Source organism: Scyliorhinus canicula, chromosome 4, assembly GCF_902713615.1.
Source record: "Scyliorhinus canicula chromosome 4, sScyCan1.1, whole genome shotgun sequence".
Classification (NCBI taxonomy): domain Eukaryota; kingdom Metazoa; phylum Chordata; class Chondrichthyes; order Carcharhiniformes; family Scyliorhinidae; genus Scyliorhinus; species Scyliorhinus canicula.
The window spans coordinates 53,773,276-53,793,126 of NC_052149.1; the positions used below are offsets into that span (position 1 = coordinate 53,773,276).

General features: G+C 52.3%; 1 protein-coding gene across 4 annotated transcripts in view; it reads right to left on the reverse strand.

Moving 5' to 3' along the window:
• The window catches only part of LOC119964594, a 189,252-nt gene that overhangs the window by 16,495 nt on the left and 152,906 nt on the right, over window positions 1-19,851 (reverse strand). For all 4 annotated transcript variants that reach the window (XM_038794272.1, XM_038794271.1, XM_038794273.1 and 1 more), the window contains one exon: window positions 7,019-7,187. In XM_038794272.1, the coding sequence (XP_038650200.1) occupies window positions 7,019-7,187 (169 nt within the window). The remainder of the gene's footprint in view (window positions 1-7,018; window positions 7,188-19,851) is intronic.

Consider the following 19,851-nt stretch of genomic DNA (forward strand, 5'->3'; position numbering starts at 1 on the left):
CCTCCGGACTCAGCACCATCTGTGCTTTTAGCACCATGGACATTGCCTTAGCAAAACCCTGCCAAAACCCTCCAAGGTTCGGGCATGCCCAAAACATGTGGACATGATTTGCTGGGCTTCCCGCGCACCTCACACACCTATCCTCTACCCCGAAAAACTTGCTCATCCTAGCCATTGTGTGCCCAGTGGACTACCTTAAATTGTATCAGGCTAAGCCTGGCGTATAATGAGGAGGTATTAACCCTGCTTAGGGCATCTGCCCATTGACTCGCCTCTGTCTCTTCTCCTAGCTCATCCTGCGACCCATTTTCCTGTAGAACAGATTGGGCACATAAGCGGCAGGTAGCGTAGGTCAATTAAGGCAATTAATTAGAGGTAGATGATATTTTGCAAAAGGCTTGTGGATCCCTTTGACATTAGGAGCATGACAGATGATCCCATTCGGGCTGGCTGTGGGAGTCCTGGGGCTGGATTTTCCATTTTGGAGACTAAGTCGCCACGCCAGTGTGAAAACAGTGGTCTTTTACGCCAGGAAAACTGGCCTAAAAGGGCCACCTATTCCCGTTTTGCTGGGGGCTTGTTGGAAGCCGGCGTAGAGCTCGCAGCTCTAGCTGCCGTTACGGCCCCCAGCACTTCCGGTTCAGAGACTGCACATGCGCATGGCGGTGGCCTGCAGCGTCGTGTCATGCTCCATGGCGGATTCAACCTACAGACCTGGACTGCCAAAGTAGTGCCCCCTTCCGACTGATCGCGCGCCCCTGACCGCTCGCCCACATTGCCCCCAAGCCCCAAATGAAGCTCCCCCCTGCCCGCCGATTGGCCCTGATGGAACCATTAATTCAGCGAACACGTGTAGTTGGATCTGAACAGAGGCTTTAATACACTTACAATAGAGCCAGCCTATTCGTCGTTGAACTTCAGGTGAAATGGCAGGCTGGCTCTAAGGCACTGATCTTTATACATCGGTCCCTGGGGGAGGAGTCCTGGGCGGAGCCAAGGGAGGAGCCCAGTACAAACTCTCGCGTACTCCCAGAGCGACTCCCCCTGGTGGTCGGATAGTGCAACTGCACTTACAATGGGTAGATAACGAACATATATACATGGAGTGATATTGGCAACTATATACAGCATTGATCTTACAACGGGTAGATAATGAACATATATACATGGAGTGATATTGGCAACTATATATAGTGTGAATCACATTCACCACATTCACCCCCTGTTAAAAAAATCAAGTCTGGCGGGGGTGATGGCTCAAAGAGTCAGTCTGTCCGGTGGACGAATTGTCCGTTTTGACCTGCGGAGCACCGGGGTTGCAGCCTCATGCGGTGGCTGGGCGGGCATCGAGGTCTGGGGTACGGTTGCCGGCTCCGGGGCGAGTCTTGTCTGAGCCTCGTACACCTCCTGGTCGAATGGAGACTGGGTGCGCGGGGGGCGGGCTGGTGCTGGCGCTCGGGACTGGTGGGGTGAGCTCGCAGAATCGGGGGCGCAAGGGGGCGGCCGCATAGGGAACGGGACGGGGAAAGGAGTTCCTCGGTGAGGGTAGATGGGGGGCTGGATCCAGTGGGTGCCAGGTCCCGGAGGGATACTGTATCCTGGCGACCATCCGGGAACTCAACAAATGCGTACTGTGGGTTGGAATGAAGCAGGCGCACCTTTTCAACAATGGGGTCGGTCTTGTGCGCCCTGACGTGCTTCCTTAGGAGAACCGGGCCTGGCGCCCTCAGCCATGCCGGAAGTGAGACCCCTGTGATAGTACCCCGTGGGGGGTTTGGTTGGTAGCTGTACACAGGAGGGATCTAATTGCGTGGAGCGCGTCAGGGAGGACTTCCTGCCATTGGGAAACTTGGAGCTTCCTGGACCTGAGGGTCAGTAGGACGGTCTTCCAGACCGTCGCGTTCTCCCTCTCCACCTGTCCGTTTCCCCTGGGGTTGTAACTGATAGTCCTGCTCGAGGCGATGCCCTTGTCGAGCAGGTACTGACGTAGCTCGTCACTCATAAATGACGCACCCCGGTCGCTGTACACGTAGCTGGGGAAACCGAACAGGGTGAAGACACTATGCAGGGCCCTAATGACTGTGTGGGAGGTCATATCGGGGCATGGGATGGCGAAGGGGAATCGGGAGAACTCGTCAATAATGTTAAGGAAGTAAATGTTTTTGTTCGTGGAGGGGAGTGGCCCTTTGAAATCGATCGCAAGGCGTTCAAAGAGCCTAGAAGCCTTGACCAGGTGGGCCCTGTCTGGTCTATAGAAGTGCGGTTTGCACTCCGCACAGATTGGGCAGTCCCTGGTGACCGCTTTTACCTCCTTGTTGGAGAAAGGCAGGTTTCGGGCTCTGATGTAGTGGGCGAGCCGGGTGACCCCTGGGTGGCAGAGGTCATCGTGGATGGCTTTTAGGCGGCTGATTTGCGTGCTGGCGCATGTCCCGCGGGATAGGGCATCCGAGGGCTCGTTGAGCTTCCCCGGTCGCTATTTGATATCGTAATTGTAGGTGGAGAGTTCAATCCTCCACCGAAGAATTTTGTCATTTTAAATTTTGCCCCATTGCGAGTTGTTGAACATGAAGGCGACCGACCGTTGGTCGGTAATGAGGGTGAACCTCCTACCTGCGAGGTAGTGCCTCCAGTGTCGGACAGCCTCCACGATGGCTTGTGCTTCCTTCTCGACTGAGGAGTGTCGGAGTTCTGAAGCGGATAGGGTACGGGAGAAAAATGCAAAGGGCCGCCCTGCTTGGTTTAAAGTGGCTGCTAGCGCTACCTCTGAGGCGTCGTTCTCAACCTGAAAGGGAGTGGATTCATCCACCGCCCGCATGGCTGCTTTGGCGATGTCGTCCCTCATGCAGCTGAAGGCTTGCCGCTCCTCAGCAGACAGGGGAAATAGTGTGGCCTTGAAGAGTGGGCGGGCTTTGTCCGCATATTGAGGGACCCACTGGGCGTAGTACGAAAAGAGCCCCAAGCACCGTTTGAGGGCCTTGGGGCCATGGGGGAGGGGGAGTTCATGCGGTCCGGGTCTGGGTCCAGGACTCCGTTCTCCACGACGTAGCCGAGGATGGCTAGTCTGTTTGTGCGGAACACGCATTTCTCCTTGTTATATGTAAGGTTTAATTTTTGGGCCGTCTGGAGAAAACAGTGGAGGTTGGCGTCGTGGTCCTGCTGGTCATGGCCGCAGATGGTAACATTATCCAGATACGGAAACGTGGCCCGCAGCCCGTACTGGTCTACCATTCGGTCCATTGATCGTTGGAACACCGAAACCCCGTTAGTGACGCCGAAGGGAACCCGGAGGAAATGGAAGAGGCGCCCATCGGCCTCGAACGCCGTGTAGTGGCGGTCCTCCGGGCAGATTGGGAGCTGGTGGTATGCAGACTTCAGATCCACCGTGGAAAATACCCGATATTGGGCGATCTGGTTTACCATGTCTGCGATTCTGGGGAGGGGATACGCGTCTAGGAACGTAAAGTGATTGATGGTCTGGCTATAATCGACGACCATGCGGAATTTTTCCCCGGTCTTGACGACCACCACCTGAGCTCTCCAGGGACTGTTACTGGCCTCTATGATCCCCTCACTGAGCAGCCTTCGGACCTCCGTTCTGATAAATACCCTATCCTGCAGGCTGTACCGCCTGCAGCAGGTGGCTACCGATTTGCAATCCGGGGTGAGGTTTGCGAAGAGAGGAGGGGGGCGATGCGCAGCATGGCGAGGCTGCAGATAGTGAGTGGGGGCAGGGGCCCGCCGAATCTGAGGGTGAGACTCTTGAGATTACATTGGAAATCCAAGCCTAAGAGGAGTGGCGCGCAGAGGTCGGGCAAGACATACAGTTTAAATTTGGAATAGCTAGCGCTTCGAATCGTTAGCGTTGCTGTAGTGCGGCCTTGGATTTGGACGGAATGGGAGCCCGAAGCGAGGGCGATAGTTTGATTGACGGGATAAATAGGGAGGGAACAGCGTCTTACCAGCTCTGGGTGTATGAAGCTCTCTGTGCTCCCGGAGTCGAAGAGGCACGACGTGTTGTACCCGTTGATCTGGACCTCCGTCATCGAATTTCTCAGATGCTTGGGGCGAGATTGGTCGAGGGTGAATGTGTTGAGTTGCGGGCCGCGTGGTGGGTGCCCGGGGGAGTCAAATTCTTCCGATCGGGCGTCCTGTCGAGTAGGTGTCGCTGCGTTCTGGCGAGCTTGATGCAGGAACACTGCGCTGAGTTGCGGGCCATGTGGTGACTGCCCGGGGAGGTCGTTCTCCTCCGATGAGCTGTTTGAGTCTGGGGATGCTGCTAGGGCCCGTGGATCGCATGTGGAGGATGGTGATGAAGATGGCGTCCAAGATGGCGGCCCCCATGAATCGCATGTGGCCGGCCGCATGGTGGAGGTTTGCCAAGGTGGTGGCCCCCATGGATCTCACGTGGCGGGAGGGGGCGGAGCCTGAGCGTAGGCCTCAGCGTTTCGGGCCCCGCGGGCCTGCTGGTGCTGGGGGCGATGTTTTTGGACTGTTGGGGTGTTGAGGGCTGGGGCCCTTCTGCCGAGGCACACTTTAGCATAGTGGCCTTTCTTCCGCAGCTGCTGCAGGTCGCGGATCGGGCTGAGCAGTGCTGTCGCGGGTGCTGGCTTTGTCCACAGAAGTGGCAGGCTGGAGCAGTTGAATAACTGGTTTGGGGAGCTGAATAGTGGCAGGCTGGAGCAGTTGAATAACTGGTTTGGCGAGCTGAGTAGCTGGCTGGGGGAGCTGAGTAATTAGCTGGAGCAGCTGGATAGTTTGAGTAGTTGACTGGGACAGTAGGACCGGCTGTGGCAGCGCGATAGCTGGGGGGCCTTGTGGCACAGGCTTGGGGGGTCCTCAGGTCGGGGGCCCATGCGGGGTTAGCGGGGTCCACGGGAAACGGGTTGAGGCTGCGGAAGGAAAGTTCCATCATGATAGCAGCCTCTACAGTAGTCTCTAAGCCCTGGGCCCCATTTTCTAATAGTCTCTGGCGTACATAGCTAGATCGAAGGCCCGCTACAAAAACATCCCGCACAGCAAGCTCCCTATGTTCGGCTGCGGTTACGGCCTGGTAATTGCAGTCATTTGAGAGATTGTTCAACTTGCGTGCAAATTCAGCTAAAGTTTCAGTAGCCCGTTGTCGGCGAGTTGTGAGCACATGGCGGGCAAAGACCTCGTTCATGGGCCTAATATACATTTTGTCCAAAATCACCAGCGCAGCAGTGTAGGAACCGGCTGGATTTAATTGTGTGGAAATTCTGTGGCTTACCCTCGCATGCAGTAGGCTGAGCTTGTGTTCCTCCGTAGTTTCAGCAGTGCTGATTTCGGCCAGGTAGGCCTTAAAACATTTCAGCCAGTGGCAGAAGGTTTCTTTCGCCTCTGCATCCTGCGGATCGAGTTCTAGACGTCCTGGTTTTAGAGCGGATTCCATGCTTTACTTCGGCAGCTTCTTAAGTGTATTAAATTGATGGAACCATCAATTCAGCGAACACGTGTAGTTGGATCTGAACAGAGGCTTTAATACACTTACAATAGAGCTAGCCTATTCGTCGTTGAACTTCAGGTGAAATGGCAGGCTGGCTCTAAGGCACTGATCTTTATACATCGGTCCCAGGGGGAGGAGTCCTGGGCAGAGCCAAGGGAGGAGCCCATTACAAACTCTCGCGTACTCCCAGAGTGATTCCCCCTGGTGGTTGGATAGTGCAACTGCACTTACAATGGGTAGATAACGAACATATATACATGGAGTGATATTGGCAACTATATATAGTGTGAATCACATTCACCACAGGCCCTCCCCCAACTGTGGCGGTGGCGCCGGACTGAGTCCGCAGCCGCCACGCGAGGATCCCGGACAGTGTGAGCACACAGAACCCACGCCGTCGGGAATTCGGCCAGTCGGCAACACAGCATCGCAGGGCAGGAGTCAGGCAATGGCCTGAAGCGGTGAATACTCGGCCAATGTACTCCTCGAGTACGCCGATTTTCAGGGGGCGCAGAATTCAAATACAGTTCTGATTCTGCCGGCAAAACAGATTCTCCGTCCCATCCACGAACGCGATTTCGCCGTTGGGGGGGCGGTGAATTCAGTCCCTGGAATTTTGTGCACTGGAAACTTTCACAGTAAATTTGTTTGCATTATAAAATAAACCTTGTCATTACTGTTATTTTATTTTCTCAACAAATTGAATTACAGGTTCCAAACACAGGTTCCAAACACATGTTAATCTCAGAGTATTAATACTATAATCCTGGCAGACTGATTTTGAATCCACTACTGGTAGCAATTTACTCATATGGGCAGGAATAGACATTGGAACCGAATGACGTCCTTATCTGTCATTAAAGCGTACAACGTTTCAAATCAGGGAGCGATAGAACAAAAAAGTTCTGTTTTCTCAACCGAGCCTGGGAACATTGATACCAGTGGTGTAGTGCCCCTTGACACTAAATTATGTCAACACACCAGTGACTAGAAATCAAGTTGAGGTCTGTTTTGAAGAATGCAACACTTTGGGCCGGATTTTTCCGCCCCGCCCGCCGCAAGAACGCCATGAGTGAGCCGTGGACAATGGAGAATTCCATTGACCTCAGGCAGGATTCTCCGGCTGCTGGGTGGACGCGGCCAGAGAGTCCCGCCCTTTACCTCTCCTACCCACTGTTAACAAAATGTTTCTCCCTTTCCCCTTGCTGGAGTTTTCTCACAATGCATTTTCCCCACTGAGACTGCAGATAGATGAGAATTCTTTTGGTTTGAACGCATCCACAAATATATAAGATGGTTTTGAGCGACTGTTGATTTATTTTCCTTTCCACGGGAAAGCACCTGGATTATGCAGTGCCTCTGGAGCAATAGGGCTGATAGCTGATATGTAAAGATTCAAAGGTGAAAGCTAACCATGAAAAACAGATCACTACTATAATATTTTGCTCCAGCCTGCACTGGGATAGGCTATTGCTATACCACCTCCACATACTTTTGTGTTTTACATATCAAACATAAAATGCCAACTCAAGCCATTTTAATTTCATTAGTTACCTGGAAGTAACCTTGACGTTTTGAAGTCATGGTTACTTTCTTTCAGCCATCTTCCTTTGCTCTTTGGGTCTTGGTTGCGAAGGGCATCCAGATTTTTAATGTCATATCGTATTGGTTCAACTTGAAATCTAACATTTTTTTCTGTTGCTTCAGGATCTTTCTGATCATCCTGTCAATAAGATGTAATAACTTAAGCTCAGAAATGCTAACAAGCATAATCACTTAGCAATTGTAATTTGAATTCCCTAGAGCAATGATTCTCAAACTATCTGATGTGGCGGACCGGCAGTTTTTTTTTCAATGTGCCAGGGACCGGCAGTCTCCCGTGGCGTTGAATATCACTACTGTCTCTTTCTTTTCTGGAAACACTCCAAGTACCGGCAGACGATGGCTCGCGTACCGGTGCCGGTACGCGTACCACACTTTGAGTAGCACTGCCCTAGAGGACTGTCTTCTTTGACTGTTTAAATTCCTTTGATTCTTCAAGCCGGCAGTGGATTAACTGTGAGAGTTTCAAATTATATCCCATCTAGCTAGGAATACCAAAAACAATTTACAGTGAGGTTTATGGGCCCAAAAGTCTTAGACCTGTCTTCCACTGACTGTGCATTGGAGCAGGTGTTGCTGACCTATGTACCTGAGTCTGTTAGATGATCTATGCTCAGCTTATTTATACAACTGCCTTAGCATGGCTGCAGCATGGATATATTCTTGGAGGAACGAGATGATGGCAGAAAAAAACAAGGACAGAATTTAATGCCCTCCCCTATGGCGAGTGAGGATCCACCACCTTCCCGTGTGCACCCTGGTTAAGTCTGGTGCAGGGTGATCCACGGATGGCCTTCCTGGCCCACTGTCAATTGATGTGCTTATCCATCTCAAGGAATGCAAATATACACCAATGTATACGAATATACACTCAGCACCCATTTTGCAGGTAAAAAATAGGGATCAGAAGGTCTAATTTATGGCATTAATCCATTCAATGAACCTAAAAACATAAGGGGCCTAATCCTTGTTTTGAACCCACTCTAAGAAACAGAGCTGCCTTGAAGCTTGTGCTAGGTTTTCTTGACATTGATGTGGCCTAACCAGCAGCCACCATCAAAAACAAGTACATTTGCTCATTTTTAAAATCATGTGAAGCTAGTAGAAAGGGTGCTTGTTCTGACTCCACATTACCCCAGATGGCCACAAAATGGAACCCAATGAAATGAACCGATTTTGGACCATGTGGCTTGCTGACAGCGGCCCTCTGGTTAATCAGAGGTGGGAAGGGAATGAGGGATCAAACACCATGGGCTGGATTCTCACTTTGAGAAACTCTGACACCGGGACTGAATGGCGGGTGTTCCATTATCCTGATGACAGCGCTGACAGGGGAGGAACTGCTACTAGGGGACAAATGAGAGGTTGGGGATGGCGGATGCCCGAGGGCAGGCTCGAGGAGGCCGGGATGCGAGCTGGAGGCTGGCCCAATAAGGGTGATGGCTAGTCGGCGGGGAGGGGGGGGGGGGGGGGGGGGGGGGGCAAGGGCAGGGGTCGAGTCCCCCGACAAGGTTGATTACATGGAACGTTAGAGGGCTGAATGGGCCGGTCAAGAGGGCTCACGTGTTCGTGCATTTGAGGGGGCTGAAGGCATACGTGGCAATGTTACAAGAGACGCACCTAAAGGTTACAGACCAGACTAGATTGAGGAAGGGGTGGGTTGGCCAAGTATTCTACTCAGGGCTGGACTGAAAGACCAGGGGGGTAGGGATTCTGATTAATAAACGCGTGGCATTTGAGGTAGGGAGAATCGTGTCAGACACGGGAGGCAGGTACATAATGGTGAGTGGGAAGCTGGAAGTAGGGCGGGTGGTACTCGTGAATGTATACGCTCTGAACTGGGACAATGTGGAATTTATGAGGCAGGTGTTAGGGAAGATCCCAGACCTACTACTGGGTGGCGAATGTGGAGAAGGTGCGGAGCTGGGTCAGAGGGGTTGATTCCCAGTGGGTCAGAATGGAGGAGAGTTTGTGCAGGGAGTCAGGACTGAAAGCACTAGCAACAGCGCCGCTCCCGATAGCTCCAGGGAAATACTCGGGAGTCTGGTAATAATAGCTTCATTGAAAATCTGGAGGCAGTTTCGCCAACAGTTCGGGTTGGGGGCGGTGTCAAGGGAAATGCCGATTCGGGGAATCCACCGATTTGAGCCAGGGAGGTGGGATGGAAGTTATCGGAAATGGGAAGAGAAGGGGATTAAGACGCTAAAAGATTTGTTTCTTAGGGGTCGGTTTGCAGGATTGAGGGAGCTGGAAGCGAAGTATGGGCTGGAGCAGGAAGAAGTGTTTCGATACATGCAGGTTCGAGATTTTGCCAGGAAGGAGATACAGAGCTTCCCGGAGGAACCGGCTTACGCATTGCTGGAGGAGGTGCTGACAACAAGGGGACTGCAGAAGGGGGTAGTGTCAGCGGTGTACGGAGCTATTTTAGAAGAGGGGAAGGCACCACTGGAAGGGATCAAAGCAAAGTGGGAGGAAGAGTTGAGAGAGGTTATAGAGGAGGGGGTCTGGTGTGATGTGCGCCGGAGAGTAAATGCCTCCACCTCATGTGCGAGGTTGGGGCTGATACAGCTGAAGGTGGTATACAGAGCGCATCTCACGAGGGCGAGGATGAGGCGATTCTTTGAAGGAGTAGATGATGTGTGTGAGCGTTGCGGGGGGAGGGCCTGCTAATCACGTTTATATGTTTTGGTCCTGTCCAAAGCTAGAGGAGTACTGGAAGGTGGTTTTTACGGTAATTTCCAAGGTGGTGCACGTGAAACTGGACCCGGGTCCCCGGGAGGCCATATTCGGGGTGTTGGACCAGCCAGGGTTGGAAACGGGTGTGGAGGCAGATATCGTAGCCTTCGCCTCGTTGATCGCCCGAAGGTGGATCCTGCTAGGATGGAGAGCAGCCTCTCCACCCTGTGCCCGGGCATGGCGGGGGGACCTGTTGGAATACTTGACCCTTGAGAAGGTTAAGTTTGAACTGAGGGGAAGGACGGAGGGGTTCTACAATTCATGGGTATTATTCATTATGCGCTTTCAAGAACTGGATAACATCGAACATTAGTTGGGGGGGGATGGGTGGGAGGGTTGGGGGGGAGGGGGGCTTTGTGTATTAAGGGTGACTATGGGTAATCCCTAATTCCTTTTTGTCATGTGTTTATGTAAACATGTGGGCTGATGTTTGGGGGTTGGTGGGAGGATGGGATCGTTGTTATTATTATGGGGATTGACATATTTGTTACTGATTATTGTTTATTGTTGGTGGGTGTAAATTCGGGAGAAAATGTGAAAAAGGAGAATAAAAATATTTTTTAAAAAAAGGTTAGCTCCCAGACTTAGAGTCACATAACTTGATCATGGGGGCAGATTTTAACACAGTCATTGATCCAGAATTGGACTGGTCGAAATCCAAGACAGGGAGGATGCCAGCCGCAGCAAGGGAATTGAAGCGGTTCATGGAACGGATGGGGGGGGGGAGTAGATCCATGGAGGTTTGGACAGCCAAGAGCGAGGGAGGTTTCTTTTTTCTCCTATGCCCACAAGGTATACTCTTGGATCGACTTTTTTGCTCTCATCTACTACCAGGGGTGGCGAAGATTGAGTACTCAGCCATTGCAGTATCGGATCATGCTCCACATTGGGTGGATCTAGTTAATTTGGAGAGAGGACAATGCCCGCAATGGAGGCTGGATGTGGGGCTGTTAGCAGACAAAACGGTCTGTGGGCGGATGAACAAGTCCATCCAGAATTACCTGGAAACAAATGATACGGGGGAGGTCTCTGCAGCAACGGTCTGGGAAGCTTTGAAGGCAGTGGTCCGATCTTGATACGGGCCCACAGAGAAAAGGTGGAACAAGCTGAGAGGAATAGGCTAGTTGGTGAGATACTCCAGGTGGACAGGAGATACTGTCTTCAAAGCTTCCCACACCGTTGCTGGGGAAAAGCGAAATGTTCATGATCCAGGCGAGGGGGCAGGAGAAGAGACTGGGAGAGCTGCCGTTTAGAATGGGAGGAAGGAGCTTTCGATATTTGGGAATCCAGGTGGCTCGGGAATGAGAGGCACTGCACAAGTTAAACCTGTCCCGGCTCATGGAACAAATGAAGGATGGGACTTGCTCCCGCTATCACTGGCAGGGAGGGTACAGACTGAAAATGACGGTCCTCCCCAGATTGCTGTTTGTCTTTCAGTGCCTCCCCATCTTCATCCCGAAGGCCTTTTTTAAACAAGTGAATAAGGTTATTTCAGGCTTTGTGTGGGCGGGTAAAACCCTGCGAGTGAAGAAAGTGTTGCTGGAGCGTAGTCAGGGGGAGGGGGACTTGCGCTGCCGAACATTTGGAATTACTACTGAGCGGCTAATATAGCCATGATTAGGAAGTGGGTAGTAGGGGAGGGGTCGGTGTGGGAGCGAATGGAAGCGGCGTCATGTAAAACCACAAGTTTGGGAGCAATTCTCACCTGCCCGATACTCCACAAGTCCGGTGGTGGTGGTGGCTCTGAGAATCTGGGGGCAGTGGAGGAGATATAAGAGAATAGAAAGAGCACGGTTTGGACTCTGATTTGTAATAACCATCGGTTTGTACCGGGTAAGCTGGTAGGTGGGTTCCGGAGATGGCAGAGGGCAGGAATTAGGGGGACCTATTTGTAGTCGGGACTTTCCCCAGCTTGAAAGCCTTGGAGGATAAATTTGAATTGACAGCAGGGAATGAGTTTAGGTATCTGCAGGTACGAGACTTTTTGGGAAAGCAGGTTCCGGCCTTCCCTCTGCTGCCGCCACGGGGGATACAGGACAGAGTTGTCTCCAGGACATGGGTGGGAGAGGGGAAGGTATCGGACATCTACCGAGAACTTATGGAATTGGAGGAAACTCTGTTGGAGGAGCTAAAGGGCTAGTGGGAAGACGGGCTGGGGGGAGAGATAGAGGCGGGTCTGTGGGTGGATGCCCTGAGCAGGATTAACACATCCTCATCATGTGCCAGGCTTAGCCTGATACAATTTAAGATAGTCCACCGGGCACATGACAGTGGCCCGGATGAGCAAGTTTTTCGGGGTAGAAGACAGGTGAGTGAGGTGCGCGGGAAGTCCAGTAAATCATGTCCACATGTTTTGGGCATGCCCGGAGCTTAGAGGGTTTTGGCAGGGTTTCGCTAAGGCGATGTCCACAGTACTCAAAGCACAGGTGGTGGCAAGTCCAGAGGTGGCAATCTTTGGAGTGTCGGAAGAGCCGGGAGTTCAGGCGGTGAAAGAAGCTGACGTTTTGGCCTTTGCCCCCATGTTAGCCTGGAGACAAATCTTATTAATGTGGAGGGACTTGAAACCCCCAAGTGTAGTGACCTGGGTGGGTACCTTAGTCTCGAGAAAATAAAGTTTGCCTTAAGAGGGTCAATGCTAGGGTTCACCCGGAGGTGGGAGCCGTTCGTCTACTTTCTCGGGGAAAATTTAAATGCCAGGAGAAGCAGAATTCAAAAGGTGGTGGTGGAGGGCCAGAATGTTGTTTTATTGTTGGGGGGTGCGAGGTTTGTGATGGGGTGGAAATGTTTATTATGCCATGTGTACGTCGCTGTTATTGTTATTATTATAAAAAATTGCAAATACCCTAATAAAAATATTTTTTAAACAAATACTCCACTCTTCACACGCTCTCATTCCAGCCAAGAAGATGCCACCCCAGAGAGCAGCCCCAAGATTCGCAGATGCAGAGATGGAGATACTGCTGGATGCTGTGAGGGAGAGGTGAACACCCTGTTCCCCAGGGTGGGAAGGTGGCTACCACCCGCCAGTGTCAACTAAGCCTGGGCGCAGGTGGCAGAGGTCATGAGGCCCATGGGCCCCACCACAAGGGCCAGGCAGCAATGCCGGAAAGAGTTGCACAAACAACTTCTCAGGGCGGCCCGGGTGAGTCACCACCTCCGTGCCCCTGGCACCACCCCTATCCCACAGGCCCCCACCCCTCATTCTCAACCACCTCAACCAAACCCCCATGCGGCCCCCACTAGGTAGTTCGGTAGGCAGAGCTGGGTTAGGAAGGGCAACCACCCAGGTCAGATATGGTGAGTCACCACCTCGGTGTCACCAGCACCACCCCCCTCATCCCACAACCCCACCACCTCCGCAAGCAGCCTCCTTGAACCCAACCCTACACCACATGATAGCACCCCTACCAGCTATCATGGCCGGGTGCCTCGCACACACAGGCCACCAGCCGCAGACCCCCTGCACTGCCCGTGTCTGGGTGTCTCACACTGTACATTATTTGTTCCCCCCCCCCCAAGTGCAATCAGCCCACAACCGCATGGAAAGATAAAAGACCAGAGGTGGCCCGTCGGACCTGCGGCCCTTCACCGACGCAGAGCAGAGGGCATTGGACCCGGTCGGCAGGGTTGGAGAACCATCAGTCGCAGAGGTTGGCATGGCATAACTAAGTGAGCCCCCAATGTGTTGCAATGTCCCTATGGCACATGAGTCACCCCTCCCTGCCACACCACGCCTAGCCATGATTTAACCATCCGGCTTGTCTTGCGTCTTGCAGGATCACCACTAGAAGTTGAGGAACCAGACTGTGTCCCACTTTCCCAGCCGCATCCACGGAAGACTGCCGGGCCCATCCAGGCCTGGTTGCCAGAGGACGGCCGCCAAAGGGGACCCAGGTCACAGAGTGGAATACGCAGTAGGCCACCTCCACTTTTGCAGTAACACCTGGGGGACCACCTAGAAGGAGCATTAGGGCATGCAAGGTTAGCAGGTAGACACACGTTAAGTTGGCACAGGTGCAGCACATAGGAAAGCGTTAGGAGGATTCAGTCGTTGCGGTCCAGCTTATTATGGAGCGGGTCATCATCATCCTCCGCCCTGTGGACTGGACCCGCTAATACTGCTGACCCAGTGCCAACACCCTGTATAGCAGGCGCATACGTGCACGATGTGCATCCAGTGGTCACACACCAGCTGCACGTTGAAGGAGTGGAACCCCTTCCGGTTGATGAAGGGCACCCTCCTGGTGTCTGCATGGGTTTCCTCCGGGTGTTCCGGTTTCCTCCCACAGTCTAAAGATGTGCATGTTAGGTTGATTGGCCATGCTAAATTGCCCCTTAGTGTCCAAAAGGTTAGATTGGGTTACTGGGTTACAGGGATAGGGTCGAGGCTTGGGCTTAAGTAGGGTGCTCTTTCCAAGGGCCAGTGCAGACTCTATGGGCCAAATGTCTCCTTCTGCACTGTAAATTCTATGATTCTCTCATGCGCCTGCGCTTGTAATGGGACATATGTCCTGTCGTTCACCCCCTGGACCTTGGGCATGCCGGCGATTGTAGCGAATCCCGCTGTTCGGGCAACAGGTCCATGCTGAAGGCAATGTATTGTTCTGCCCAGACATATAGGGTATCTGTGACGGCGCAGATGCACCTGTGCACAGAGGTCTGGGAGATCCCAGACAGGTCCCCATTCTAAAAATACTCTAGGCCATTGTGGAGGACCAGGGATAATTCTCTGAAATCAATGTGCAGGTAAAGCCAGGTGAAGCCATTAAAAAGAATCAGTAACAATTTGTGTTTTAGAAGCAAGAGCATACAGTGTAAGAAAAAAGATATAATGATGAATTAAAAAAACATTGGTTAAGATGCTTTTAAACAATTTGCACAATTTTAGCTGCCCCGTTAAAGAAAGGACGTTGAAGTTCTATGAAATCGTGGTGAAACCAGAGGATTCAAATCCAGGAACTATTTCTCCTGGAGGAGATATATATATATAATAGGAAGTTTGAAAGAGGTTTCTAAAATTATCCAGTGCTTTGATAAATTGACAGGAAGTGATTTTTTTCTTTCTAAGAGCACCAAACAAAAGATTTGATGAAGTCACTTCCAGGGTCTTTCTTCTTCTGTAGCAACTATTGAATTTGCCCTACTATTTAGATCACTGCATTGGATGGAGGAAATTCTGGTGGGAGGCAATATACTATCAAGTTTGACTTCTCGTGAGACAGTTTGTCCATTTTTGGGTCTCGTCACAAAATCAGAGCTAGGATAGAGACCCTAAATTTTAGGTAATGCCTAAATTTTCAACCTGTTAAATCAGTCCTGCTGCTGTCAAATATGAGTTTGGAACTCCAACTTGGTCCTTATGTTGAGGTCCCAAAGCCCATGATAAAATGCAGCCCCTGATCTGAATAAGAATATGGTAAAAGCTGAATTTTGACTCGGATACTGGAGGAATATTTCTTGCTGCGAGTGTGTGGTGAATGTATTAACCTAATGCATGTATGATACTGTAAACTATGACCTATGACCTGGAAGTGTAACCACGGTGGGCTCCGCCTCTGGCTCCACCCTCACCGGGGCCATACATAGGCCGGTCGCCTGTTGATGGCATTCATCTGTACAACCGACTCTTGCGAAGCAAGTTCATGATTAATAAAGCCTAATGTTCACTCGCTCTCTCTGCCTCTCGGTGAATTGAAGGTATATCAATTTATTAATCATCGACAGCACTATGGAAGCCGCTCTAAAGCCAGACAGGCTCGAACCCGACGCCTGCACGTCTGAAGCCAAGGAAATATTCGAACATTGGATTCGATGCTTCGAGGCCTACCTCGACTCCACAATGCCTCCCACGGAGACCCTCAAGCTGCGATACCTCCACGCTTGGGTGAGCCATCGAATCTCAGTAATGATCGAGAAAGCGGCCACGTACGACGCGGCGGTTGCAACCCTCAAGGCACACTTCATGAAGCCCGTAAATGAGGTGTTCGCCAGACACCTCCTCACTACTCGCCGTCAACACGCCGGAGAATCGCTGGACGAGTATCTGGAAACCCTGACCCTACTCGCGAGGAACTGCTGCTATCGAGATGTGACGGCGGAGGAACACATGAACTCACAGAGCTGGGACACCTACGTGGCGGGGGTCCGCTCGAACTACATCAGGCAGCGCCTGCTGGAAAACGGGACCTCCGACTTGTGGGACACAGTAAAGCTAGCTACTTCGCTAGAGGTGGCCTGCCAGAACCTCAGTGCGTTCCCCGCGGGCCTGGCAAACCCCTCGTGGACACCCTCGTCGCGGCCCCCGTCGGACCCAACTACGTCGCGGGCCTGCGCCGCGCATCTGCCAGCCCAGCCTGGGGAACCGCAGTGCTACTTCTGTGGCCAGGGCCAACACCCCCCAGCAGCGTTGCCCAGCCTGCACAGCGACGTGCAGCGATTGTGGGAAAAAGGGGGTGCTTCGCTAGAGTCTGTCTGGGCCGACCTAAGGCTCAGAAATCGAAAACGCACCAGGCCCGACCCATGACTCGCAGCCGCACAGACCCCGCAATGTGGCTGCGTGCCTGCCCGGAACGCCCCCGTCAGATGCGTTATCAGCATCGTGCGACTCGTGGGGGCCGCCACCTTGGTCGCCGGCTCCGGCACCGACCAACACGTGCGACCCATGGGGGCTGCCATCTTGTGATTCCACCGACCACACAGGCTACCCGCAGCTGGGCGCAGTCACTCTCGACCAGTTGCAGCCGAAACAGCTGAAGAACTCCATGGTGGTCGTCCGGGTCAACGGGTACGAGACCCCCTGTCTTTTCAACTCCGGGAGCATGGAGAGCTTTGTCCACCCCAACACGGTTCAGATCCGGGCGTACTGTGTCGCCAATCTCGCGATGCAGGGTGCAGAGTATGCTCGTTTTAAGTTCCACGTCCTCCCCCACCTCTGCGCTCCCCACACTGCTCGGATTGGACTTTCAATGTAATCACCGAAGCCTGACCTTACATTTCAGCGGACCCTTGTCCCCCCTCACGGTGTGCAGCTTCGCGACCCTCAAGGTCTCCCCCCCTTCACTCTTTGCGAACTTCACTCCTGACCGAAAGCTCATCATCACCAGGAGCAGGCGGTACAGTTCGCTAGACATGACGTTTATCAAGTCGGAGGTCCAGCGACTGTTGAGTGAAGGGATCATCGAGGCCAGCAACAGCCCCTGGAGAGCGCAAGTGGTGGGCGTCCGGACCGGGGAAAAGAATTGGATGATTGTGGACTACAGCCAGACAATTAACCGGTTCTCGCACCTGGATGCGTACCCTCCCCCGCATGGCGGAGATGGTCAACCAGATTGCGCAGTACCGTGTGTTCTCAACCACCAGCTCCCAATCCGCCCGGAAGAACGCCACTACACTGCCTTTGAAGCAGCCGGCCGACTCTTCCACTTCCTCAGAGACCCGTTCGGCGTCACTAACGGGGTCTCGGTCTTTCAGAGAACGATGGACCGAATTGTGGACTAGTATGGTTTGCGGGCTACATACCCGTACTTGGACAATGTCACCATCTGCGGCCATGATCAGCAGGACCATGACGCCAACTTCCAGAGGTTCCTCCAAGCCGCCCAATTCCTCAATCTCACATACAACAAAGAAAAGTGCGTCTTCCGTACTACCCGACTAGTCGTGGAGAATGGAGTCCTAGGGCCCGACCCCGATCGTATGCGCCCCCTCACAGAACTCCCCCCTCCCCACAGCCTCAAGGCCCTAAAACGATGCCTGGGGCTGTTCTCGTACTTCGTCTAGTGGGTCCCCAACTATGCGGACAAAGCCCGCCCACTTATTCAAACCACCACTTTTCCCCTGACGCTCGGCCTTCAGCCGCATCAAGGCCGATATCACCAAGGCCGCAATGCATGCGGTAGACGAGTCCATCCCCTTTCAGGTAGAGAGCGATGCGTCAGACGTCGCACTAGCCGCCACACTCAACCAGGCGGGCAGGCCAGTTGCATTCTTCTCTAGGACCCTCCACGCTTCCGAAATTCGACACCCCTCGATCGAGAAGGAAGCACAAGCCATAGTGGAAGCCGTGCGGCACTGGAGGCACTACGTAGCCGGTAGGAGGATCACCCTCGTCACTGACCAGCGATCGGTCACCTTCATGTTTGACAACGCACAACGGGGCAAAATAAAAAATGCCAAAATCTTGAGGTGGAGGATTGAACTCTCCACCAACAAATACGATATCAAGTATCGTCCTGGGAAGCTCAACGAGCCCCCAGATGCCCTGTCCCGCGGCACATGCGCCAGCGCGCAAGCTGACCGCCTTCGGGCTAGCCACAATGACCTCTGTCACCCAGGGGTCACCTGGCTTACCCACTTCATTAAGGCCCGCAATCTGCCCTTCTCCACCGAGGAGGTCAAGGCAATGTCCAGGGACTGCCAAGTCTGCGCGGAGTGCAAACCGCACTTCTACCGGCCAGACAAGGCCCGCCTGGTAAAGGCCTCCCGGCCCTTTGTGCGCCTAAGCATTGACTTCAAAGGGCCCCTCCCCTCCACCAACCGTAATATATACTTCCTCACCATCAGCGATGAGTATTCCCGCTTCCCCTTCGCTGTCCCCTGCCCCAACATGACCTCGGCCACTGTAATAAAGGTACTGCACAGCATCTTCACACTGTTCGGTTTCCCTGCCTACGTCCACAGTGACCGGGGCACATCGCTCATGAGTGATGAGCTATATCAGTACCTGCTGAGCAAAGGCATTGCATCGAGAAGGACTACGAGCTACAACCCGCAGAGAAACAGACAGGTAGAGAGGGAGAACGCGACGGTATGGAAGGCAGTTCTTCTGGCCCTCAGGTCTAGAAGTCTCCCGATCCCCCGCTGGCAGGTGGTCCTCCCCGATGCCCTCCACTCCATCAGATCGCTCCTCTGTACAGCCACGAACGAGACCCCTCACGATCGTTTGTTTATATTCTCCAGGAAGTCCATCTCCGGGGTCTCGCTTCCACCTTGGCTGACAACTTCGGGACCTGCCCTTCTCCAGAGGCACACGAGGAGCCAGAAGACCAACCCCCTGGTCGAGAGGGTCCAGCTGCTGCACGCCAACACCCAGTACGCCTCCATCGCCTGTGGTAGTAAGTTTTAGTTTCAGAGGCAAAATGAAAAGACAAGTCGCATTAAAATGAGCCAAGGACTCATGTTGTAGTTATATTTAATTTCAGCTTGAATTTCAGCTTGGTGGCTCAAACATTATGACAATTATGTGCACAGGGTGCATTAAAATAGTGACAGCTGCAGAAAGATGGTGTGCCGATACTTTTCTCTGGTTGGAATTAAACCTGTTCAAGTGAACCTTTTGCCCTAAAAATGGACAGGTATACTTGCTGCCAGCTTTGAAAATCTCTCAATGCCCAGATGCTTCAGGGTAATTTTAGTTGTCCTGTCTTGTTTTTGCTTGGTGGATAGTAAACCTTTTAAGTGTGACTCAACTTTTGAAATTTTGAGATTTGAGTCATGTACTTGCTGATGCTGAGTGGAGTATGTATTAAGTGTGGAGTTTTATGGCTGTGATCCTTTGCTACTGCTATCCCTGTTGTGGAAGTTACAATTTGCATTTTTACTGTTAGGTGGGAATTCAACAAAGCAAGCAAAATGGATGGCTGTTAAAATCATGCTCGTTGGAGGCATCTGCTTGGAATAGGGGGAATGATCCACAAAGGGCAGTCAAGGATTCTTTATTGGACCTGGAGGAACATTTCTGCTCCAACTTGCCAACAAGTAAATGAAAATATAAAATGAAATACATCTTCTTTGCCTCTTCTAGTCTTGGTTCCTAATTATATTGGTCACAGATATAAAAAACTGTCAATTAATACGTAAAATTAGAGATGGCAACACAGGCAGTGTAATTTTTGAACTGTGACATTTGACAAGTGCCCAGGTTCAGCACATCTGCAATAAACATCTTGAGACACTCTGGCTCAGTCTTCCACCTGGAGTGTAGTCTGAGCACTCAAACACCAAAGGAAGGTGGAGGAATTTTTGGATAGCTTTCTCCATATTCCTGTCAC